This window comes from Marmota monax, unplaced genomic scaffold (assembly GCF_021218885.2).
Source record: "Marmota monax isolate L192 unplaced genomic scaffold, Marmota_monax_Labrador192_F-V1.1 WCK01_AAM20220418_F8-fsc00186, whole genome shotgun sequence".
Taxonomy (NCBI): Eukaryota; Metazoa; Chordata; class Mammalia; order Rodentia; family Sciuridae; genus Marmota; species Marmota monax.
This window is the reverse complement of record NW_026694725.1, coordinates 2,044,583-2,071,125: the sequence shown is the minus strand read 5'-3', so window position 1 is coordinate 2,071,125 and position 26,543 is coordinate 2,044,583. Positions and strand designations below refer to the sequence as shown.

At 40.0% G+C, this 26,543-nt stretch overlaps 1 protein-coding gene across 4 annotated transcripts in view; it reads right to left on the bottom strand.

Annotated features, from left to right (window-relative positions):
• Cd4 (CD4 molecule) overlaps nucleotides 1–24,823 on the bottom strand; it is a 32,176-nt gene extending 7,353 nt beyond the window's left edge. For all 4 annotated transcript variants that reach the window (XM_046424179.2, XM_046424180.2, XM_046424181.2 and 1 more), the window contains exons 1-3: nucleotides 24,681–24,823; nucleotides 17,663–17,763; nucleotides 17,410–17,571 (exon numbers count right to left, since the gene is read on the bottom strand). In XM_046424179.2, the coding sequence (XP_046280135.1) occupies nucleotides 17,410–17,571; nucleotides 17,663–17,711 (211 nt within the window). In that variant the 5' untranslated portion in view covers nucleotides 17,712–17,763; nucleotides 24,681–24,823. The remainder of the gene's footprint in view (nucleotides 1–17,409; nucleotides 17,572–17,662; nucleotides 17,764–24,680) is intronic.
• Between the last annotated feature and the right edge of the window lie 1,720 nt (nucleotides 24,824–26,543).

The window sequence follows — 26,543 nt, the reverse complement described above, 5'->3', positions numbered from 1 at the left end:
GGGTTTGATCCCTGGTACCAAAAAAAAAAAAAAAGAAAGAAAGAAAAGAATAAGGAAGATTTTTTTACATTATTCTGATATGAAACAATATCACCTAAGAAATATTTTTTTTAATATATTTTTAGGGGCTGGGGTTGTGGTTCAGCGGTAGAGCACTCACCTCACATGTGCGAGACCCTGGGTTCAATCCTCAGCACCACATAAAAACAAATAAGTGAAATAAAGGTATTGTGTCCAACTACAACTAAAAATAAATATTTTTAAAATATATATATATATATATATATATATATATATATATTTAGTTGTTGATAGACCTTTATTTCATTTATTCACATGTGGTGCTGAGAATCGAACCCAGTGCCTCACACATGCCAGGCAAGTGCACTACCGCTGAGTCACAGCCCCAGCCCAAGAAATATCATTAACCGAATAAAGTAAGATAATAAACAGATTATTATTTATTTATTTTTATAATGTAATTCTTTTATTGGTTCTTTTTAGTTATATATGACAGCAAAGTGTATTTTGACATATTTACAAAAAACATGGAGTATATCTTATTCTAATTAGGATCCCAGTCTGTGGTTGTACATGATGTGGAGATTCTCTGGGGTATATTCATATGTGTACATAGGAAAGTTATTATTTATTTTAAAAGAAAGGGCTAGGGCTGGCAGTTGTAGCTTAATGGTAAAGCACCTGCCTAGCATGCACAAGGTCCTGGGTTTGATTCCTAGCACCACAAGAAAATAGACAGGAAAAAAATATATATATAATTCAAAATATTAAAATTAAAATGATACATAAAAATGTATATATATGCCGGGCATGGTGGTACACACCTGTAATCCCAGCAGCTTGGGAGGCTAAGGCAGGAGAATCACGAGTTCAAAGCCTGTCTCAGCAAAAGCAAGGTGTTAAGCAACTCAGTGAGACCCTGACTCTAAATAAAATACAAAATAAGGTTGGGGATGTGGCTCAGTGGAGTGGTCGAGTTCCCCTGAGTTCAATGCCCGGTACCAAAAAAAAAAAAATCATGTGTGTGAATGTATATACATGGAGAGAGAGGGAGATTGCCCTCCATATCAATGGGTTTTGCATTCAGCCAACAATGAGTAAAAAATATTTGAAAAAATATTGCATCTGTACTTGCTTATACAGACTTTCCCCCTAAACAGTACAGTATAACAGCTATTTACTTTGCATTTACATTATTAGGTGTTATCAATAATCTAAAGATGATTTGAAGTATACAGGAAGATGTACCTAGGTTATATGCAGATACTACACTGTTGCTTATAAGAGAGGTGGGCATTTGTGGATCTGGGTACCTTCATTAGTGAGGAGAGGGGGTGCTGGAACTAATTCCCCATGAATACTAAGAATGAAAGTGTATGTCTGTGCATGTGTGTGTGTGTGCATATGTTATGTGTGTATGCCTTGTAAAAAACATGGGAAGTAAACATAAGAAAATAATCTCACTTGCCTCTGGGAAATAGAAGTAAATAAATAATCATGTGATGGGTGTAGGAGAGAGAGTTCACTGTATGCCCTTTCCTATTTTTTTTTTTTTAATCTCCAATAAGAAGTGGAGCTAGAATTAAAATTCAGGCTGATTGGTACACTGTGCAATATTATCTCTGGTAAGTTCCTCTAGCATGGATATGTGGTTTCCTCTGTTTTGGGGGATTGAACCCAGGGTCTCACACATGCTAGGCAAGTGCTTTACCACTGAGCTACAGCCCCAGCTTCAGTCTCCACCCTCATACTCTGTAAACATCTAACTACTATCATCAAGAGGGTATTCCTTTCTTTAACTAACCATTTTCTGGGTGCAGTGGCAGCTCCAGAATTCCTGTAGAAAAGGGAGTTAGAGTGAGGAGAGGGGTTGCTGGAACTAATTCCCCATGAATACTAAGAATGAAAGTGTATGTCTAACTAACTTTGCGCAGGGCATGGTGGCACATGCCTATATTCCCAGCAGCTTGGGTGGCTGAGGCAGGAGGACCCTGAGTTCAAAGCCAGCCTCAGTAACTAAGAGAGGCCCGGAGCAACTCAGGGAGACCCTGTCTCTAAATAAAATGTAAAAGAGGGCTGGTGATGTGGGTTCAAAGCTCAGTGGTTAAGGCCCCTGGGTTCAATGCTGGTACCAAGGAAAAAGAGGAAAATAGAAGCTAAATTTGTATAGTAAATACAGACATTTTTCACTTAGAATATATAATTAGAAAGATAGGACAAATGTGACTGAGGGTGAAGCCTCTCTCCACCCCAGTGGCATGTCTCTGCCTCCTTGAGCACTCCTAGGCCCATTGCCCCTGTTGCCTTGGTGCTGGAGACCGGATATCATGTTGACCATGCACTCCAGCATCTCTGATCTTCTCAAGTTATCATTCTCTTCCCTTCTGCTCAGGCTCATTCTCTCCAGGACACCTTTCCAGACAACCTTGTAGCCCTGGGCACACACCTAATATTTGACCACTCTACCCTTTTATTTGTCCCTTCTGTAGTTTCTACCTGACTTGCTCTTGCTCTTTCCCCCTGGATCTACACATTGATTTAGTTCCCCAGTTTTTCTACATTTTTTTACACAATTGTCCAAACTTTTTTTTTTTTTTTTTTTAGTAGCAGGGGTTGAACCCAGGGTGGCTTAACCACTAAACCACATCCCCAGTCTTTTTTTTTTTTTACATTATAGAGACAAAGTCTTGCTGAGTTGCTTAGGGCCTTGCTAAGTTGCTGAGGCTAGCTTTGAACTCATGAGCCTCCTGCCTCAGCCTCGCATGTCTCTGGAATTATAGGCGTGTGCCACTGTGCCCACTAATTTGACCAAATGTCTTGAAAAAGTAGCCTACTTTGTTTCTACCCACTTTTTACCTCTTTTGAGTCCCCCCTCCATACCTAAGTACCATTTATTTTTCTTCTTCTTGAACTCTCGTTCTGACATCTAGATTTAGGTGTTGCCAGAGACTGTCTTTGGTATTTCCCCCCATTTCTATAGACATTCTAATTTTTTTAAAGAGAGAGAGAGAGAGAATTTTTTAATATTTATTTTTTTTTAGTTTTCGGTGGACACACATCTTTATTTGTATGTGGTGCTGAGGATCGAACCCGGGCCACACACATGCTAGCACGCTACCGCTTGAGCCACATCCCCAGCCCCGACATTCTAAATTTTGATGCATCCCCAGTCAGCTCTGAAGATGACTCCCAAACCAATATTCTTTTTTAATATGTTTATTTATTTAATTTTTTTGCGGTGCTGAGGATCAAACCCAGTGCCTCACACGTACTAGGCAAGTGATCTACCACTGAGCCACAACCCCAGCCCCCAAATCCATATTCTAAGTTCCAATTTCTCTCCTCAATTCTGGGCTCACATTTTCAATGGACCAACAGAAAACTCTATATAAATATCCTGCCATCACTCCAGTCTCCATTGGTTCAAAACAAAATGTATATCCTAAAATATCTCTTTCTTCTTACTTTCCTGTTTTTCTTATGAGGAAAACCATGACCCACTTTTCTGTGATGTTCTATACTTTGGAAAAGCAATTGCTAGATAGTATGGAAAATCTAAGAGAATGGGAAAACCTGGGATAAATTCATGGGAGAGACCAGTATGGAAACAAGTCTTAGAAGTATAGGCGAGCTGGGCACGGTGCCGCATTCTTGTAATCCTAGCGGCTTGGATGCTGAGGCAGAAGGATTGCAAGTTCAAAGCCAGCCTCAGTAATTTAGTGAGGCCCTAAGCAAATCAGTGAGATCCTCTCTCTAAATAAAATACAAAAAGCAGGGCTGGGGATGTGGCTCAAGCGGTAGAGCGCTCGCCTGGCATGCGCGCGGCGCTGGGTTTGATCCTCAGCACCACATACAAATAAAGATGTTGTGTCCACCGAAAACTAAAAAAAAAAATAAATATTAAAAAAAATTCTCTCTCTGTCTCTTAAAAAAAAATACAAAAAGATTGGGGATGTGGCTCCATGGTTAAGCACCACTGGGTTCAATCCCTGGTATCAAAAAATAAAAAAAAGTGTAGGCAGTTTGGGGGTGCAACTCAGTGGTAGAGCACTTGCCTAGCATTCATGAGGCCCTGGGTTCCTTGTGTACCAGCAAGGAAAAAAAAAATGTTGTATAGGGAATGGGAGAGAGAGAAGGGGAGCAGCAAGGACATTCCAAGAAAGGGAAAAAGGCCCAGAAAAGTAGTGCAGGCAAACTGTCTGGAGACCATCTGTGTGTGGCAGTTTTCAGCTGGGAAGTTGTGGGAAGTGGTACTGAGAAGGCAAAATGTCCAGCAGAGGCTCCCTGGCTTGGTCTAATGGGCTAAGGAGTGATGTGTATAAAACATTGTTTTGGAAGTCATTACTGCAGCAGGAGGAAAAGAAATCCAAGTAGGAGAGACTAGTAGCAGAGAGAATTGTCAGGGTGCTCTCAGTAGTGCACATGAAAGATATGTGGGCCTGCGCTAGTAATAGTGGCATTCCCAACAAGGAAGAGGACGAGGGGCTGGGGCTGTAGCTCAGTGGTAGAGAGCTTGCCTCACATGTGTGAGGCGCTGGGTTCAATCCTCAGCACCACATAAAAACAAACAAATGAAAAAATAAAGATATTAGAAAAAAAGATATGAGGCTGCTCACATAACATGTCATTAAAAGAAAAAAAAAAGAAAGAAAGAAAAGGACGAAACCAAATAACACTGTCGAAGGAAGGAGTAGCCATAGTTGGTGACTGATGGGAAACCAGAGATTGAAGAAGAGGAAAAAAAATATTTGACTCTCTGATTCAGAAGTTGAAGTAACATGAATCAGATTGTAGAAACAAAACAGAAATTTAAAAGACATAAGAATTTTTAGATTTAGAAAACAGCACAATATTTGAATCTTACAGCTGATAGAAGAAATGCCAATTAAAGCAATAATGATAAATCTTTCAACTGTCCAATTAGAAAAAACAGTTTAAATAACATTCAATGCTGGCTAGGGTGCTAGTGAGAGAGGCACACAGTAACATTAACCAAAGTTAATGTAAATAGTATCTTTCTGGAATGCAGTATATGCCCAGTATTTTTACTTATTTGTTTGGTGTTTGTTTTTAGACAGGGTCTCATTGTGTTACCCAAGCTGGCCTGGAATGCCTGGCCTCAAATAACCCTCTTGCCTCAACTTCCCAAGTAGCTGGGACTATAGGCTCATGTCATTTTTCCCAGCTCCAACTCTCTCTCATATATATATATATATATATATATATATATATATATATATATATATATATATATATATATATAATGTTTTGCAGTGCTAGGGATGGAACCCAAGTCCATAGTATTATTTATTTTGAGACAGGGTCTGACTGAGTTGTCTGGGTTAGCCTCCAACTTGTGATTTTCCTGCCTCAGCTCACAGAGTATGTGGGATTACAGGTGTGTGCCACTGTGCCTGGCTTCTCCCACAACTTAAAAAATTTCATATCCTTAATTCTGTTTTCTTTTTTGATACCCGGGATTGAACTCAGGTGCACTCAACCACTGAGCCACATTCCCAGTCCTAATTTTTTTAAATAATTTATTTGGAGACAGGGTCCTCCAGGGTCTCACTGAGTTGCTTAGCACCTCGCTGTCGCTGAGGCTGGCTTTGAACTCATGATCCTCTTGCCTCAGCCTCCCAAGCCGCTGGGATTATAGGCGTGTGCCACCATACCTGGCTACTCATACATTTTTAAGGTTTGGATTGTTTTCTCTTTTTGTTTTGTAGGTATGGGGGATTAAACCCAGGGACCCTTAACCACTGAGTCACATCTATTTTCCTTTTCATGTTTTATTTTATTTATTAATTCTAAAAAATATTTTTAGATGTTGATGGACCTTTATTTTATTCATTTATTTATATGCAATGCTGATAACTGAACCCAATGCCTCTTGCATGCTAGGTAAGTGCTTTACCACTGAGCCAACACCTGAGCCCTCATTTTTTTTTTTTTTTTTTTTTAGACAAGGTCTCATTAAGTTGTTGAAATTGACCTTAAATTTGTGATCATCCTGCATCAGATTCCCAATTGCTGGGATTATAGGCCTTCACTGCCACATCCTAAAAGCTTACTCTTCATTTAAGAAATACCCTTGACATCCTTCTAAGCGTATATATGTAGAACTTTATTCTTTTTGTTTCTTTTGCTTTGCAATTATGAAAGCTGATTTTTAAATTCTGGTTTAAGATATTGTAGACTCACATACAATTATAAAAAAAAAATACAAGGGGTGGAGGTTGTGGCTCAGTGGTAGAGCGCTTGCCTAGCACGCATGAGACACTGGGTTTGATCCTCAGCACCACATAAAAATAAAAAATAAAGGTATCGTGTTCACCTACAACTAAAAAAATAACAAAGAAATCCTGTGTATTTTTTACCTGATTTACCCCAATGGTTACATCTTGCAAACCTATGGTACAAGATCATAACCAGGATATTGACACTGATATGATAAGGATACAGAACATTTCCAGCACCATGAAGATGTTTTTTAAGCAAATGCTCTTCCCTCCTGTATCTCTCACCTTGCTAATCCTTGGTATCACTAATCTGCACTCTATTTCTATAATTTGTCATTTCAAGAATGTTATATAAATGTATTTATATAGTGTATTATCTTTCTAAGATTGGCGCTTTTTTTCCACTCAATTCTCTGGAGCCTCATCCAGGTTGTTGTGTATGCTACAATTCATTTCTTTTTACTGCTGAAAAGTATTCCATGGAATGAATGTAATCATTTACCATTGAAGGATATCTAGGTTGTTTCTAGTTGTGGCTATTATAGATTCTTGTGTTAATAGGTCCTCATTGATTTGGAATAATACCTAGGAGTTCAATGGCTGGGTTATTGCAAGTTTAATTTTTTGAAAAAACTATTCAAGTATTTTTTCAGAGTGGCTACAACCTACAGTTATCCTACAACCTCACCAGCATTTGGTATTGACACTTTTTTTTTTCTCCCCCTGAAGTGCTGGGGATCAAACCCAGGGCCTCATCCATGCTAGGCAAAGTGCTTTACCACTGAGCTACACCTTCCAATAGCTTCCAAAAAAAGCTATTTTTTACTTTAGCTATTTTGATAGGTGTAATGATATCTCATTGTGATTTTAATTTGCATTTCCCTAATGACTAATGATGTTGAATAACTGCTTATATGTCTATTTTTATATAAGCCAAGTATATCTTTTTTGGTGATATATCTGTTCATGTATTTTACCCATATTCTTTTTTTTAATATTTATGTTTTTAGTTGTAGTTTGACCCAATACCTTTATTTATTTATTTATTTTTTAATGTGGTGCTGAGGATTGAACCCAGGGCCTCACACATGCTAGGCAAGCACTCTACTGCTGAGCCACAACCCCAGCCCTGTATTTTACCCATATTCTAATTGGATTGATTAGGGTTTTCATGTTGATTTTTTAGTTTTTTTAATATATTTTCGATACCATTCCTTTATTAGATACATGGTTTATCAATATATTTTCTTTTTCTTTTCCTGTAACTTGTCTTTAATTTTTGCAGAGCAAATTTTTAAAATTTTGATGAAGACTAATTTGTCAATTTTTCCTTTTATGAGTTGTGCTTTCTAAAAAAAAAAATTTATAGTTGTAGATGGACAGAATGCCTTTATTTTATTTGTTAACTTTTATGTGGTGCTGAGGATCGAACCCAGGGCCTCACACATGGTAGGGAAGCGCTTTGCACTGAGCTACAACCCCAGCCCATGAGTTGTGCTTTTGATGTCAATCTAAGAATTTTTTGCCTATACTAGATCCTGAAGATATTCTATGTGTTATAATTTTATATTTTACATTTAAAGTCATAATACATTTTGAGTTAATTTTTTTTTATATTTTTAGTTGTAGATGGACACAATACCTTTATTTTTATTTGGTGCTGAGGATTGAACCCAGTGCCTTACACATATGAGGCAAGTGCTCCACTATTGAGCCACAACTCCAGCCCCTTATGTTATGTTTTTTTTTTTTTTTTTAATTTTTTTTAAGAGAATTTTAATATTTATTTTTTTTAGTTTTTCGGCGGACACAACATCTTTGTATGTGGTGCTGAGGATCGAACCCGGGCCGCACGCATGCCAGGCGAGCGCGCTACCGCTTGAGCCACATCCCCAGCCCATGTTTTTTTAATATTTATTTTTTAGTTGTAGGTGGACACAATACTTTTATTATATTTTCACATGGTGCTGAGGATCGTACCTAGTGCCTCACGCAAGCTAGGCAAGCACTCTACCATTGAGCCACAACCCCAGCCCAAGTTGATTTTTGAATAAGGCAGAAAACTTAGGTTTGTTGTTGATTATGTTTTTTTTTAACCTATGGATGTCCAATTGCTCCAGCAACCATTTATTGAAAAGGCTGTCTTTCCCCCATTGAATTACATTTGCACCTTTGTAAAAAGAAATCAGTTGAACATATTTATATGGATCTGTTTCTCTATTTTGTTCCAGTTATCATTTGTTTATCCCTCTGTCAATACCACAGTCTTGATTATTCTGGGTATATAATAAGTCTTAAGATTGACTGATTTCTCCTACTTTCTGCTTTTTTTTAAAATATTTATTTATTTTTCAGTTTTTGGCGGACACAACATCTTTGTTTGTATGTGGTGATGGGGATTGAACCCAGGCCGCACGCATGCCAGGCGAGCGCGCTATCGCTTGAGCCACATCCTCAGCCCTCTGCTTCTTTTTTTGAAAAAAATTTTTTTTCAGTTGTTCTAGTTCCATTGATTTTTCCATATACATTTTAGAATAACCTTGTCTAGGGGGTTCTGGTTGTGGTTCAGTGGTAGAGCACTTGCTGGCATGTGTGAGGCACTGGGTTTGATTCTCAGCACCACATATAAATAATTAAATTAATTAATTAAAAGTCTATCAACAACTAAAATATATTTTATGTTAATTTTTTAGTTGTAGTTGAACACAATACCTTTATTTTATTTATTTATTTTTATATGGTGCTGAGAATTGAACTCAGTGCCTCGAATGTGCTAGACAAGTGCTCTACCACTGAGCCACAACCACAACCCCTAGAAACATATTTTTAAAAAAGAATACGCTTGTCTATATCTACAGAAAAAAAAAAAACTTGCTGGAATTTTGGTAGTAATTGTGTTAAATTCATATCAATTTGGGGAAAATCTTCTCTGTGTTGACTCTTCCAATCCATGAGCATTTATTTAGATCTTCTCTGACTTCTTTCATCTCTAGTGTGTAGTTTTTAGTATGGAAACCCTTGCATGAGTATTACTGCTATATTTCCAAGTGTTTGGAGACTTTCCTTTCTTAACAGACTTATCTTTCTGTTATCAAGACTGATGTCTGTTGGATTCTGTGTGAGCAGAGAACACATTCTGTATAATTTCACTTAAAAACAAAAAACAAAAAACATTCCTGAGGTTTGTTTTATGGCTGAAGATATGGACTACCTTGGTACACGTTCTGTAGACATTTGAAAAGCATGTATATTCTGCTGCTGTTGGGCAGAGTGTTCTATAAATGGCAGCGTGGTACTATTGAATCTCTTATGTCTTTGCTGATTTTCTGTGTAGTTCTTTAATCAATTGTTTGGAGTGAAGAGATGTATTTGTCCAATTTTTCCTTTTAGTTCTCCCTACTTTTTTTTTTTCATTTTTTGCTGCTTTGTTATTTGGTGCATACACATTGAGGATTACTGGTCAGGTGCAAGGGCAAAACCAAAACAAAACAAAAACCCCAACAACCAATCATTGCTATGTCCCCTGGGATTCTTGGTAGATTGACCTTTTCATCATTATATAATGATACAGTGTAGTTCTCTGTCTCCACTAGTTTTATTTGTTCTGGAGTTGACTTCATCTAATATTAATATATCTACTCCTTCTTCCCTTTGATTTACTTGCTTGACCTGCTTATGTTATTATATTTGAAGTCAGTTTCTAATAGACTGTATATTGTTGGGTTATGTTTTTTAATCCACTCTATCAACCTCTGTCTTTTAATAAGTGTATGTAGATCACATGTATTTAACATAATTATTGAGAGATTAGGGCTTAAGTCTGCTATTTTATTTTTGCTTTCTGGTTTTTCTGTTTTCTTTTTCCTGCCTTCCTAAGGGTTACTTGAACATCATTTTGTAACCAAGTGTGTTTTAGAACCATTTTAGGTTTACAGAAGAATTGTAAAAATGGTACAGAGTTCTCATATACCCCATACCCAGTTTCCCCTGAGCAGTGGCACAGGCCTGACACTCAGAAGGCTAAGCAAAGTTATTCTTGCCCCCACCCTTCTTCTCCATATCAAACTCTTTGGGAGTAAGAACTTATACATTAGCCCTCGTTAGCCCTTATGTCCTATCCTACCTCCTTGAGGACAGATAATCAATACAAATTATTTGGAATTCTTCTACAAGAGAGATTTCTCTCTTGTCCGTTTATTTATTCAATCAGTTATATCAGTATGGTTTCATATATTTAGTCTATACTTTGGGATATAAACATTTTAAGGAGTGTTTTAGAATACATTTTGATTTTTCTATAAAGTTTTTGAGTGTAGCTCTGTTTACTTCCTGTGATTGCTCTAGGTATTACATATATATGTATACAGTTGTAGTCTACTGGTGTCATGTTACCATACCTCCTTTTATGTCCCTTTGCCGTCCCCATTTATAATATAATTGCTTTAAATATTTTCCCCACACACATCTAGAATTACTCAAATAGTGGCAAAACTTTTGCTTTCAACTTCATAATGGAAAGAAGTTGGTGTTATGGCTCAGTATAAAAGCACATGCTTAGCAGTTGCCAGACTCTGAATTCAATCCCAAACCCTGCAAAGAAAAAAAAAAGAGAGAGAGAGATCAAGAGGAAGGAGAAAGCCTATTGTATTTAGTCATATATTGTTTATTGGTTCTTTCCTTCTTGATATGCTAAGATTTGTTCTTAGTTCCTTTCCTTGAGCCATTTTTTTCAGAGCAGTTCTGCTTGCAACAAATTCATCTGAGAATGTCTTCATTTCTCATTCATTCCCAAAATGCATTTCTTCTGGTATAGGATTAATAGTATACAGATTTTTTATTTTTATTTATGTATGTATTTATTTAGTTTATTGCAGTAATGAGGATTGAACTTAGATGTGCTCTACAATTGAGCTACATTGCCAGAAATTTAATTTTTTTTTTTTTTTTTTTGAGACCAGGTCTTACTAAGTTGCAGAGGCTGGCCTGGAACATGCAATCCTCCTACTTCAGCCTCCTGAGTTGCACTCCACTGTACCCAGTTAATTATGATGTGTCTTGATGTAGATTTCTTAATGTGGGTTTATTCTGTTTGAGGTTGTTTGCTCAGCTACTTGCATTTGAATCTAGGTTAATATCCTTTGCCAAATTTGGGGAGTTTTCAGTGATTATTTTTTCAAGTAGTTTTTTCAACACAATTTTCCTTTTTCTTTCCTTGGTCTTCATTGACACAAATCTTTTAATATAGTCCTACAGGTTGCTATGGCTTTGTTAAAAGTTTTTTTTTTTCCTAATCTATTTCCTCTATGTTGTTCACATTGTGTACTTTTTATTTTTCTCTCTGGTAGTTCACTTATTTTTTTTCCTCTGCCCTTTCCATTTTGCTGTTGAGTCCATTCACTCATCTTTGTATCTTAACTATTAAATTTTTCCATTCTAAAATTTCCATTTAATTCTTCTCTTTGCTGAGTTTTCTTAAGGTGTTTTCATTCATTTAAAGCATGTTTGTTATTGCTTACATATGGATTTTTACCGTGGCTGCCTTAAAATCTTTGTCAGACAATTCTAACTTCCATTTCAGCATTTCATTGTGGCTTTTTTTTTGTAGTGAGTAATTTTTTATTGAAAACTAGATATTGGAGTATTATGTTATGAAATTTTGAATTGTATTAAACCTTCTGCTTTAACTGGCTTTCTTTGATGTTGCTTTGTAAAGGAAGGAGGGGGCTGCCTTAGTAGTGCCAAATGGAGGTAGAAATCTCGGTTCCCTCTCATCTTTCATTGCCACTTGAAGATGTTTCTCACTACAGTTGGAGAGAGTGGGGATTCCAGTTCTCCATATGGCCTCCATAGATTGTGCAGTGGAGTGGCCTTGTCCTTGCTGAGTGATGAGAAAAGTCTTGACTCTCCACCAGACCTCCTCTGACACCAGCCCTGCAGGAAGGGTGGCTTTTTACTGCTTATTCTCCACTAATGTTGCAGAGTGTGAACAGCCTTGTTGCTGATTGGTGGGGATGAACATCCCAGCTCTCTACTTTGCCTTCTCTGACACCATCCCAGTGAAATTGTTGAGACAACTTACTGCACTCTCAGGAGGGTCAGATTTAGGCTCCCCACTCAGCCCATGCTGCATGGGTGGAGATAGGGCCACCATTTTTTCCTCTGGTGTTTGGCTGGAGTAAAGCAGTTTTCATTTAAAAGTCTTGCTCGGTTGCTCTTTCCTAGTCTCTAGCTAGAGAGAGCTGGCGATTGTTGAGGCATATTTTTGTCTGTATCTACTGCTGTTTCCAGGACTAAATGGAAACGAGGAACATATTACTGGAAATTGGATCCTTACTATAGAGTGACAAAGAACTTGACTTAATTGTGTAGTGTTTTGCAGAGGTAGAATTTGCAAGCATTGAAATTGGGTATTTAGCCAGGCATGGTGACATGCGCCTGAAACCCCAGCAGCTAGGGAGGCTGGAGGAGGAGGATCCCAAGTTCTAAGCCAGCCTCAGCAATTTAGTGAGGCTGTAAGCAACCTAGTGAGACCTTGTCTCTAAATCAGAAAGAAAAAGGGCTTGGGATGTGGCTCAGTTATAAAAGCCCTTGGGTTCCATCCCTAGTTCCAAAGAAAGAAAGAAAGAAGGAAACGAAGAAGAAAAAAAGAAATTGGATATTTAGCTGAGGAGTTGTTTTCGGTGGGTGGGCAGGTGGGGGGGTTGTTTGTTTGTCTTTCTGGTTCTGGGGATTAAAGCTGAGAGATTTCTAAGCAAAAGGGAACCAGAATTTGAAGATTTGGGAAATTCTCAGCCTATTCATATTGCAAAAATGAGAAAACGTGTTTCCAAGAGAACACCAAAAGTTGGGTATACTATCACTCAACAAAGAACCTACAGGCTTATAGGAGCAGAAACACTACTTGTTTGAATTGAAGAGGTCAGAGGTGGGAGGCAATGAAGAATGGACTCCTTGCATTTGACAGGACAGACAATAGAGTTATTCAGATATGAGTGTGAGCCATTTTTCAAGAAGAGGAAAAGTTTGCCTGTAATCCCTGCAATTTGAGAAGCTGAAGCAGGAGGAGCTCAAATTTGAGGCTATCTTGGGCAACTTAGAAAGACCCTGTCATTTCTTCCCCCTTTTTGATTTTTCCCTTTTGGAATGAAAAAATCTGCCTTATGCCTGGCCACACTGTATTTTGGAAACACATAACTTGTCAGATTTCACACACAGCTGGAGAGGAATTTTTCCTGGGGATCAAATATACCTCAATGAATTATATATCACCCTTATCTGATTGGATGATATTTTTATTAGTCTATTTATTATTTTTTTATAGCACTGGGGATTGAATCCAGGAGTGCTCTACCACTGAGCTACATCCCCAGTCCTTTTATATTTTTATTTTGAGATAGGGTCTTGAACTTGTGATCCTCCTGCCTCAGCCTCCCAAGTCTCCAGGATTACAGGTGTGCATCACTGAGCCTGGCTAATTGGAGGATATTCAGATAAGACTTTGGATTTTAGGCTTCAGAGTTGATGCTGGAAGAAGTTAAGACTTTGGGGGCTGTCAAGATTAAATGAGTGCATTTTGCATGAGTTCAAACCCCCAACATGATGGTATGGTATTTTGAGATGGGGCCTTCGGGAGGTGTTTAATGTTAGATGAGATTATGGGGAAAGTGCATTCATGATTGGATGAGGGTCTTTATATCAACCCACAGAGATCTTACTTTCTTTTTCTCTGTGCCATGTGAGGACACAGGAAGAAGACGGCTGTCCACAAGCCAGAAAGAAAGCCTTCACCAGAACCTGCCCATGAAATCAGACTTCCAGCTTCCAGAACTGTGATAAATAAATTTCTGTTGCTTAAACCACCAGTCTATGATGTTTCAATATGGTTTCCCTAGTAGACTTAAGATATATGTTTACTCCCTTTTCCCACAAGCCCTCCTTTTCTTGAATTACTCACAATTGTACTATAATTTAACTCTTCCCTCATTAATGGATGTTCATGTTGAATTCTATTGTTTTGGTATTACAAATAATTCTTGTAATTTTATAATCCTTGCACAGATATCAATAACTATTCACAATTTTATTTCTGTTAAACATATTTTCCAGAATAGCTGTTATTAGGTAAAGGATTTTAGATTTTATTTTTTATTTATAAAACATTGCCAGATAATATTTGTTTATTTATTGACACTGGGGACTGAATCCAGAGGAGCTTTGTCATTGGGCTACAATCTTTTTAGTTTATTATTATTGTTACTATTTTATTTTGAGACAAGGTCTTGCTGAGTTGCTTCAGGGTCTCACTAGGTTACTGAGGCTGACCTAGAACTTGTGAGCCTCCTGCCTTAGCCTCCCAAGTTGCTGGGATTACAGGAACGAGCCACCATACCTGATGCCAGATTACTTTAAAAAATTAGTCTAATAAACTGGGTATGCTGGTACATGCCTGTCATCACATCAACTTAGGAGACTGAGGCAGGAGAGTCACAAGTTTAAAGCTAGCCTCAGTAACTTAGCAAGGCCCTAAGCAACTTAATGAGACCCTGTCTCAAAAAATGAAAAGAGCTGATGTGGATCAGTAGTAAAGTGCCTCTGGGTTCAATACCCACTACCAAAAAAAAAATTAGTTTGATAAAGCTAAGCTTGGTAGTATGTGCTTCTAGTTCCAGCCACTCAGAAGGCTGAGGCAAGAGAATCATATAAAGACATTTACATGTGTGGTGTGTTCAAAGACATAAGGTAATTCACTATAGAATTGTTTATGATAACAAATTGAAAATAGCTTAAATGTCCAACAATACAAGATTAGTCAAAGAAATCATGCTGTAGTTATGCAAAGGATTATGCAATTACTTAAAAGAAATGAAGTAAAACTATTTACATATGTGTATATATATGTGTGTGTATGTATGTACATATATATACGTGTATGTGTATGTGTCATCCACACATATGAATATAAAACCATCTTCAAAAGATATACTTTTTTTTTTTTTTGGTACTGGGGATTGAACTCAACCACTGAGCCCCATCCCCAGCCGGATTTTGTATTTTATTTAGAGACAGGGTGTCACTAAGTTGCTTAGCGCCTCGCTTTTGCTGAGGCTGGCTTTGAACTTGCAATCTTCCTGCCTCAGCCTCGAAAGCCACTGGAATTACAGGCATGCACTACTGCACCTGGCTATCAGATATACTTTTTAAAATGAAAGAAAAGAAAATTTTGAGTGCTCTGAAACAACTTTCTCTAAGAGACCCTAGGCCTGAAAGTCAAAAGACCAGAGTTCATTTAGTTCAAACTCGACTCTATGTGGGCACAAAAGCAAGGATTTCTGCCCTGACCCTAGCTTCCTCACCAGTAAAACCGACACTTGGAGTCATATTTCCTAAACTTCATCCATTCACAGACCTCATATACAATTTTAGCCAAATCTACCTATCCAATTTATGTAACATCTTTAATTTTTTAAAAAATTTTTAGTTGTGGATGTTTTTAGTTGTTTATTTAGTTTTTATGTGGTACTGGTTCGAACCCAGTGCCTCACATGTGCTAGGCAAGCACTCTACCATTGAGCCATAAACCGGGCCACATTTAATTTTTTTAATTAAATAAATTCATTTAAAAAGGAAACTATAACATTAACATGAACAGAAAGCCAGTGTTACCTGCCATAAAAGGAAGCAACAGTAAAACAAACAAACAAAAACACAAAAGCTGCTGGACTAGGTGAAAAGTTGGCACAAGCCTGTATCCCAGCTACTTGGGAGGCTGAGGCAGGAGGATTGCAAGTTAGAGGTCAACCTGGGCACTTTGGAAGACCCTGTCTACAAATTAAAAATAAAATGATCTAGGGGTAGCTCAGTGGTAAAACACCCCTGTGTTCATTCCCCAGTACAAAACAAACAAACAAACAGAAAACAAAAAACAAAAGAAAGAAAGAAAAGAGAAGAAGAAGAAGAAGAAGCAGCAGCAACAGTAGCAGCCAGAGCATGCCTACAATCCCCAGCCATTCTGGAGGCTAAGGCAGGAAGATCACAAGTTTGAGGCCAGACTGGTAAATCCCTATCTACAAAAAAAAAAAAAAAAAAAAAAATCGCTGGCTGGGGATATAGCTCAGTGATAGAGCTACTTGCTTAGTATGGGTTCAACCCCAACAGCATCCAAAACAAACAAACAGACAAAAAAAGAAAACAAAACAGAAAAAAACCCACAGAGTTATAAAGACAATGAGAATAAAATATATGTGAAAAAAATTTTACAAAATGGTTCTAAGAAATATTGGAGTCTTTAGTCTGGAGATGTTACTTACTTTAAAAGCAAGGAAAAAAATCATTCAGTTACCTTTTTTTTTTTTTTTTTGATACTAAGGATTGAACTCAGGGGCGCTCTCCCACTGAGTTACATCCCAGCCTTCTTTATTTATTTATTTACTTTTTAATTTAAAGACAGACAGGATCTCTATAAATTGCTGAGAGGCTTGCTAAATTGCTGTGGCATTTTCGAATTTGCAGTGCTCCTGCCTCAGGCCCTGGAGTTGCTGGGATTGCAAGTATGCCACAGCACCTGGCTATTCTGTTGCTTTCAATGGAAATAAAGTATCATCTACATGAGTCTGTAGATATATATATATATATATATATATATATATATATATATACACATACATATATAGTTGTTGTTGTTGTTGTTGTTTTAGTACCTGGGATTGAACTCAGGGGTACTCAATCACTGAGCCACATCCCCAGCCCTGTTTTGTAGTTTATTTAGAGACAGGGTCTCACTGAGTTGCTTAGCGCCTAGCTTTTGCTGAGGCTGGCTTTGAACTTGCTATCCTCCTGTCTCAGCCTCCCCAGTCACTGGAATTACAAGTGCGCCACCATGCCTGGCTGTAGCAATAATATTATTGAAACCATGCATTTTAAGTGATAATTATTTTTCTAATAACCATTAAAATATTAAAAATACCACAGTACTAAAAGTCTGTTGTCACCAGCAGTCGGAGTAGGGAAATTCCAGAAAACAGTGCCACAGAATTTCTATCAACTCCAGCTTTTTAGGGGTCCCAGAATTTACTAGGTGCAGACCTCTGACCACAGGAGTGTTCAATCCATTGTTTTCCTCCCTGGATGGGGGACAGGGAAATCCTACCTTTGGTCAAGAAGTTGTTCTGATTTCCCAGAATCTTCTGGTTAGAATGTTTCCAGGTAAACAACATGTTCTTCTTCTGGGAAGCTGTGCAGGGCAGTTCCACTGAACCATCCACTTGGCCCATCACCATTTCCTTTCCCTGAGTGACCACTGGGAGCAGTGCTGGGTGAAACAGAAAGGGATCAGGCCTCTGTACTGCAATGCTTCATCTTAGCATTTCCCCACCTCCCAAACCCCAAGTGTGAGCACTTACCCAGTTGCAGTACCAGGAACAGTTGCCAAAAAGCAACTCCTTGGTTCATTTTAGCCTTGCTGAGGTATCAGGCAGGGGCCCGAATCATCAGGAACCTGAACCTGCAGAAACGGTAGAGACCAAGGGAGTTAATAATCATTAGTTACTAGGTATTCATTGGACCTGGGCATGCAGAGACCTCGCTCTTCCTCAGGACCATTAATCCAGCCCAGGAAACCGGACTTGCTTATACCTCTAGTACATGCCACAAAATGCAATGCCTAGCTAGGCATGGTGGTGCACGCCTGTAATCCCAGCAGCTTGGAAGGCTGAGACAGGAGGCTGATGGGTTCAAAGCCAGCCTCAGCAACTTAGCAAGACCCTAAGCAACTTAGTGAGATCCTACCTCAAAATAAAAAATAAAAAGAGCTGGGGGTGTGGCTCAGTGGTTAAATAGCTCTTCATTTTTCTAAATGGCTGAATAAAACTCCCTAGTGCCAAAAAACAAATGCAATGCCCTGGTTAATATTGGATGATATTAGTAGCATAACGGCAATTTCTCTGGCCTGACTTAGCCTCACATCTCTCTCTCTCTCTCTCTCTCACTCACACACACACACACACACACACACACACAAACACACAGAAATTAATGTATCCCTGGATATTATATAAAAATATGAATATATTATGTGTTTTATATTAATAAAAAATGTACTGTATTAAAAAATACAGGCTTAAGTATCAGGGCATTTATATAGAGTTGTAGTTTTCTAATAAAAGTATAATAGATTTCTTGGGAGAATTTGGAGAGAAAGTAACTACATTTGAATTTTTTCTTTGCTTAAGAAATATCCAGTTTTGAAAGTCTGTAGTATGAATGGGTTTTCTTGTTCTGTTGATTATTTGAGGCTTTTAACAAATAGTTCATGAAAGGAAATACTGGACTCAAGTAAAGAAAATCTCTTTTCAGTTGGATTTCTTGCCTGCTTAGACTTTAAAAATGTAAGCATGAATTGCCAATTTCACTTCATGTAAATTACACACACACACACACACACACACACATGTTTATATATAAAATTTTATTTCACCTGTGAACTGTTAACTTTATCACTTCTACGGATGTCATTTTGTTTGTTTGTTTGTTTTTTGGTATGGTCCTGGAGATTAAACCCACATGCCAGCAAGGCTCTGAGTGCCCTGAGCTTCATCCCTAACCCCAATGTTATAATTTTCAAATATACAATATGTTTCCAGATGTGCCTTGCATTCAGGCTGCCTTTTTCTCATTTTGATTTTGTTGCGTCTCCTGCCTGCTCGCCAAAAGCTTGGATGCATCGGGCCCACGTAGAATTGAAAGCAGAGGCATCCTGAGCTTTAAAGCATAAAAATTCAACATACCACATATTGAGGTGGAAAAAATAGTTTGCTTATTTATTTATTTTGGGTGGTGCTGGGGATTGAACCCAGAGCCCCACAGATGCTAGGCAAGAGCCCTATCACTGATCTACACTTGCAGACCCTGTATGGGTTTTTGTTTGTTTGTTTAAAAAAAAAAAGAGGGGCTGGGGATGTGGCTCAAGTGGTAGCATGGTAGCACACTCCCCTGGCATGGGTGCGGCCTGGGTTCGATCCTCAGCACCACATACAAACAAAGATATTGTCTCTGCCGAAAACTAAAATGTAAATAAAATATTTTTTTAAAAAAGGTGGGGGGGAGGGAGTGAGCTGTTTGCCATTTGGGATTAGAAAAGGATTCCCAACAAAGGTGGCAAAGTCATGGGAAACACAACACAGAGTCAGGCTAGGATGCAAAGCTCTTGCTACTACTTGGGGCTGGACAATAGGAAATGACTGAAAAGGAAGAGACAAAGGGGTCCAAACAAGAGGCTGGGGTATGTCTGCTCTGTCTTTGCTCTGTGTGTGTTTTCTGGTAATCACTCTGTGTCTAACCTCTTCCTGCTCTGCCCCATCACAGCTCTGGTCAGGTGATTCCTTATCCACAGCTCAAGTCCTCGTTTGATTCCAGAAACAGCATTTCTACCTCTTTAGGACCCTTGCTTCTGTTACTAGTGTCTGTGTGCCTCAACACACTAGTTGCTTTCCTTAACCCTGTCCACATCTCTGTAAATAACCCTTTCTACAATCCTTTGAACCACCTGAAGCAGACTCTGTTTTCTTCTCTTTTTTTTTTTAATATTAATTTTTTTTTGAGAGAGAGAGAGAGAGAGAATTTTTTAATATTTTTTTTAAGTTTTCGGTGGACACAACATCTTTATTTTCTTTTTATGTGGTGCTGAGGATTGAACTCAGCGCCCCGCACGCTACCGCTTGAGCCACATCCCCAGTCCCTAAATGTTCATTTTTTAGTTGTAGTTGGACACAAACCTTTATTTTATTTATTTATTCTTATGTGATGCTGAGGATCAAACCCAGGGCCTCGTACGTACTAGGCCAAGTGCTCTACTGCTGAGCCATAACCCCATCCCCAGACTCTGTTTTCTCATAACCCCATCCCCAGACTCTGTTTTCTTTTTTAAATATATTTTTTTTCAGTTGTAGTTGGACACAATACCTTCATTTTATTTATTTATTTTTATGCGGTGCTGAGGATCGAACCCAGTGCCTCCCATGTGCTAGGCTGGTGCTCTACCACTGAGCCACAACTCCGCCCCCGGAGACTCTGTTCTCTTTAAGACACTAATATATAATTCTTTATAGGGGTGTAGCACTCAGAGGAGGTGCTGGGGATTGCTCACCCTAATGAGGTTTGGGAGAAGACAAGAAAAGCCCTTTCCAGTTACTTAATCTGCCCAGAAGAAGAATTACCCAGTCAGGCAAGAGGCTTCCAGGAAAAGAGGGAGGGAGACTAGTCTCCAGTCACACTAGTCACCTAGTCACGGATGAAGTTGTTTACAAGTTAACACAGGGCGTGGGAAGCATTTAGGGGAAGTCTGAGGTGAGAAGAGTAGGGTAGGCCTTAAATGTTGTTTCCACTGCCCCCCATCCCAGATTGATTGTGTCCTTGTGAGGAGAAGTTGAAGACGGACAATGTCTCCACTTGAGATTTCCTTCTCTGGGGTTCAAATTCAGCTTACCATGGTAAGATGCCTGAGGAAGGAGAGGAGTGTTCTCAGCCTTCCCTAGATGGTAGCCATTTTGTCTCTTCCCTCTCCACAACTCCAGGGTCTGTGCAGAAGGCCACCTCCTTCTTCTTCTAATTCCTTGCACAGCCCCATCTCAGTAAGGGTTCAGCTTAGTGGAAGAGGCTAGAGGCTGTGGGTTTCCAGCTGCTGTTCACTTTGGTGTTTTGGGCTTCCGCTGCCACCCTAGAGATCTGGCCTTTGATTCTCATATCCTCAGCGTCCCCAGAGAGGCACTTTACCTCAGTACAGTAGCATTCTGTGTACCATCACCTCTGGGAGAGACTAGGAGGGCTGACTGGTTGTGTATCTCCCCGCCCCGCCACCTTCCTGGTCTCTTGTCTCTCTCCCCCCTTCCCTCCCTCCCCCGCTTTCTCTCTTTGTTTCTCTCTATATATTCCTTTCTTTCCCTCCCTCTGCTTACACCTGTACATTTCTGATACTCTATTTCCCCATGCTTATGCCTCCTTTCAACTCCTGTGTGTGCCTCGTGCCAGGAACCTTTGGGCTCTCCTTCTCTTCTCACTTGGAGTTCTCCCTGCCTTTTCTCCTTTCTCATCCAGCTGCCACCAAGATCTAGTTCCTTCTATACTGTAAACAGGCGGCAAGGCTTCTTGCAGGAAAGCAAGCTTTTCACAGGCTTTGGTCTGTGGGTGGGCAAGGGAGATGGCTGCATGGTGGAAGGGACACAGTGGACAAAGGGAGGTGGGCAGATCATCTCAGAAGCACACAGAGGTCTCTGGGAGGACAGGAGGGAGGAAGGGAAGAAGAGAGAGACCCAGAGCAGCTGGTTAAAGCAACAGCCACTCTTCATACTGTACACAGAGCTTGGATGAGTGGGTTCTTTGTTTCACAAATTCAAAGAACAAAATCTACGACACTAGGGTGAGAACAAAGTAACAGGATTTATTAGAGTAGTAGAAAGAAAGAAAGCAGAGTTCCTAAAGGGGAGGCGTGCCAATGGGTGTCTGTTGTCTCAAGGGTTTTTTGGGTTTGATCTCTCCCTAGAGTTGATTTGTGGGATAACAGGATTCAGAAAGGGGCCAATCAACTCTATTTTGTCCTCTCAGAAAGTCTAGAGAAAAGTGATGTCTAAGACTTAATTAGCACAAGAGTAGGAGTGAGGATTTGTTGGCACAAGAGGAAGTAACTTTTGTAGTTGTTAACAAACTGTCCTCGTGGCTAGGATCAGCTGAGATCAGAAGCCTTGGTTTCTCAGTCCTCTCTTCTTCCTTTCCTTCTCTGAGACCCATTTTATGGCTGCCTATGGATGGTCTTTCTGTCTCAATACAATCTACCATCACATGCAAAGCTCAGAGTCTTACAGAAAAGGTAGAACAGAGGCAAAGAAGTGAAGAAATTCTGGGAGGGAGCCAGACATGGTGGTCCATGCCTATAATACCAGCAGCTCTTGAGGCTGTGGAAGGAAGATTGCAAGTTCAAAGCCAGCCTCAGCAACTTAGTGAGGCCCTAAGCAACTTAGCGAGACCCTGTCTCAAAATAAAAAGGGTTGGGATGTGCTCAGTGGTTAAGTGCCCCTAGGTTCAATCCCTGGTACAAAAAAAAAAAAGTAAAAAGAAAAAGAAATTCTGGAGGCAAGACATACACAGACAGCAGCAGACCAAACAAGAGACAAAGAGGGACCAGGACAGGGATGTGAACAAAATGGCAACACACACTGAGTTCCGCCAGGGCGCTTGAGGTTCCTGCCACCCTCACCCCCTGCCCCCCAGGGTGGGATAAGGAGGAGGCTGGGGAGAGGAAGAGGGCACAGCCCTACCACAGTGACAGTCTGTGGTCCCACAAGCACTTTTATCTTCCCCCTGTTGCCCCCAGTCAGCCCACTCAAGCCCAGCCGCAGAATGCCCGCCCCACATGGCACCCTGCGACTGCTGACTGGCTTCCTACAAACTTCCTAGATATACGACCCCTCTGAGGGACCCCTGTGGTTCAGTGGCTGCAACCTCCGCCATCCTCTCCTTTGCCTCAACGCCCACGTAGGGGGGGGGCCGCTGTGCCCTCCTTCCTTCCCTTATCCCCCGAAAGAAGGGTACTGAACAGACGCTGGATCTTCAAGCCTTGCAAACTAGACCCTAACCCATTTAACTGTTCCCATCACCCAAGTATCCGGTTTCCCATCTGCATCAAAGTTATTTCATTCCACAAACATTTATTGGGTGTCTAAAATGTGCAGGACCTTTGACCACCCAACTCTCCTCAGTGTCACCCCACCATCATGACCAGGAACATGGCATGGGGCTGCTCTGAGGCTCTGCCTAGAACCAGATGATGGGGGCAGTTTTACTTAGAAGTAGACCAGACTGAAAGACTGAACATCTGTGAGCCTGTCCTCAGGAGCTCTTTCGTCTGCTCTTCAGGGGAGCCATTTTGTATCAGCCTACAGAATCTGACACAGCACACGAAATCTTCAAAACTTGAAAGAGCAGTGATCTCCACCATCGTTTTCTTTTCCCAGCCTTGTACTCCGAAACATGTGTCTTATAAGAGCAGGTCATTCAGGAAGAGCAATCCCACTCAGAGTGGATTATTTATTTATTTATTTTTGGTAACAGGGATTGAACCCAAAGGTGCTTAAGCACGGGGCCACATCCCCAACCCATTTTTTTGCATTTTATTTAGAGACAGGGTCTCACTGAGTTGCTAAATGCCTTGCCAAGTTAGTGGGGCTGACTTTGAACTCACAAATCCTCCTGCCTCAACCTCCCAAGTCGCTGGGTAAAATCTTTGACTTATCAAAAATGGAACCTTTTTATTTTCAGGGATCAGACTATACCCCAGGAGAACTCTTTCCCAGAACAAATCTATGAATTGAAGGCAGAGAACACCTGGCAGGCAGCAGGGCTTCAAAGCCGTGAGATCTCAGAAGGGATAGGCCTGAGGCTGCAGAGGTAGCAAGCTGGGTGGCGCAGGGCATCTCATCTTGAGGGTTCTTGGGTGAAGAACCCCATTAAGCCTGGGGTGGGGGCAGTCTGCAAATACTTTTCTAACTCTATCAGCCTCCAAAACCAATAATCTTAGAATCAATTTTTGTAATGACATAGTTACCTAAAAATACGATCTAACGCTTTTATAGCATTTCATATCTAAGAGCTCAGTTATGCACTTTTTGACAATTTGAGCTTTCCTGGTTTTTTAACCAAGCCAACTAAAGTACAAGCACCTTTAGATATATCGATCAAAAATCCTTAAATGCACAAAATTGGACAAAATCTTTAAAATACATATGAACACATACGATTTTTAAAAGGTCACATAGATCACGTGGCCTATGAAATGCTGCATGTATGATTTTTGGTGTGAATTTTTAGTGATTATATTATTGGGAAAATTGATTTTAGAATTGCCTCTAGACTAGATTCCACTTCTTATTGCCCTTTTCTTGCCTTTACCATTTTTCCTCTTTTAATTTCTTATTTATAGGTTTTCTACACCTTAATACTTATTTATTCTTTTTCATTGCCCCCTCACCCCTCCTTAGGTCTTTTCTTCTCTTTGGTCTTCCCGTCTTCACCTCCTCCACTGCCCCATGAGTAGTTGCCTTCCACTGCCTTTCTCGGCTGTTTACTCTCTGATCTTGTGATTCTAGTCAATACCCCTCTGGAGAGTACCTCAGTGCCCTTCTTATGTTCTGGGCACTGAGCTATGCCTGGTACAGAGGCAAAAAGCAGTATGGCTTAGTCCTGGCCTCTTGAAACTCACAGTTCCAGTGGGACATCACTGCTTATGACCAGTTCTGAGAGAAATGCAAAAGAAGGTATCCTGGGTTGTGAGCACAGGACCGAGAGCCCAGCACATTCCGCTGCACCTGCGCCACATTCACCTCCCCTTCCCAGCTCCCTGAAAAGAAATGAAGTTGAGTGAGCCTCTCTTACCTCTGGACCTGTCTTTCTTCCACTCTGCTTCTTGCACAGATATGTCTATGTAAGGGCCTGGAGCTCTGTAACAAGGAGCCCAGTGGGGAGAGGGCTTTGTTTCCTCCGTGGAGAGGAACTTAAATAAAGAGACAGGAAGAACCCTCGTAGCGAGGCTTCTCTACCACCCAGGCTTGGGCCAACCCCCAACGTCAGGGAAGATGTCAGAGTGAAAATGCCAAAGTCATGGGAAAATTTTAAGCAGAATCAGGCCGGAGCCCATAGTGCCACTGTCACTGTTGAGAGGCAAGAAAAGACTCTCTCAATGATGCAGCCAGATCTGGTGGGGCTTCAGGGAAAGAAGTGAGAAGCACTTGTGAGCTTACGGTTTCCCTACGCTGATAACACTACTAGTTCAGCTTGCAACACCAATAATTAATACAGTGCTATCACTTACCACTTTGTAACTCCCTTTTGGGGGGGAGGCAGTTACAGCGATTGCATCCAGGAGTACTTAACCACTGAACCCATCTCCAGCCCTTTTTAGTTTTTATTTTAAGATAGGGTCTCACTAAGTTGCTGAGGCTGGCTTTGAACTTGAGATCCTCCTACCTCAACCTCCTGGGCCGCTGGGATTATAGGTATGCTCCACTACACCGGCCACTGCTCTTATGCAACTTCTCTTTTCACAACATATTGTACTTAAGAGTTGTGTTAATAAAATTAACATTTACTGCTTCATCAAGGGCATTCTTCAGTAAAACTGGCATTATTATTATTTTTTATTTTTTTATTGCAAGTGCCTGGTTTGGTGCCACTGCTTTGATTTGTGCTAAGGCAGCAGTTTTATCCAGATTGCTTTTGCAACATCATTATGATGTCAACACAATTACAAAGAATAGCCAGTCACTTTTATAAAAATAGTTTGAACTTGAAGATACCCTGAAAGGTATCAGGATCTCCCAGAAGTCAATAGGCCACCACACTTACACTTTGAGAATGAGGACTCCATGTAATTTTTATTCATTCTTCAGGTTTTAGCTATCACTTCACTTGTCCCCCAAGTCTGTTTTCTCCTTCCCTTGTAATAGAGCCCTCATTTTTAGCTGACCTTATATATATATATATATATATATATATATATATATATATATATATATTTTTTTTTTTTTTTTTTTTTGGTATCAGGGATTGAACTCAGGGATGCTTAACCCCTGAGCCACATCCCCAGCTTTGTTTTATATTTTATTTAGATACAGAGTCTTGCTAAGTTGCTTAGAGCCTTGCTAAATTGCTGAAGCTGGCTTTCAACTCACAATCCTCCTGTCTTGGTCTCCCAGGCCTCTGGAATTATAGGCATACACCACTGTGCCCAACAAAAATAAATAAATAAATACTTTTTTTGTAAAGAGGTCTTGCTATACTGCCCAGCTGTTCTCAATTCCCTAGGCTTGAGTGATTTTCCTGCCTTGGCCTCCATAGTAGCTGGGACTACAGGCATGCACCACCATGCCCAGCTTTAGATACATAGAATTAATAGATATTTCCCAGCTTCCCTTGCAGCAGGGAGGTGACCAAATAACTTATTTTCATTAATAAATATAAATGAAAGCGTTAGGCCATGCGTCGTGTCACATACCTATAATCCCAGTGACTTGGGAGGCTGAGGCAGCAAGATTGCAAATTCAAGGCCAGCCTGGGCAACTTAGCAAGACCCTGTCTCAAAATAAAAAATTTAAAAAGGCCTGGGATATAGCTCAGTGATTAAATGCCCCTGGGTTCAATCCCCTGCCGGGTTTCTGTTCTCGAGACTAAAAGGCTCAGGGGTCACTCCAGTTAAACTGGGCTAACTGGGCTACACGAAATAACCACACAAGAGACACA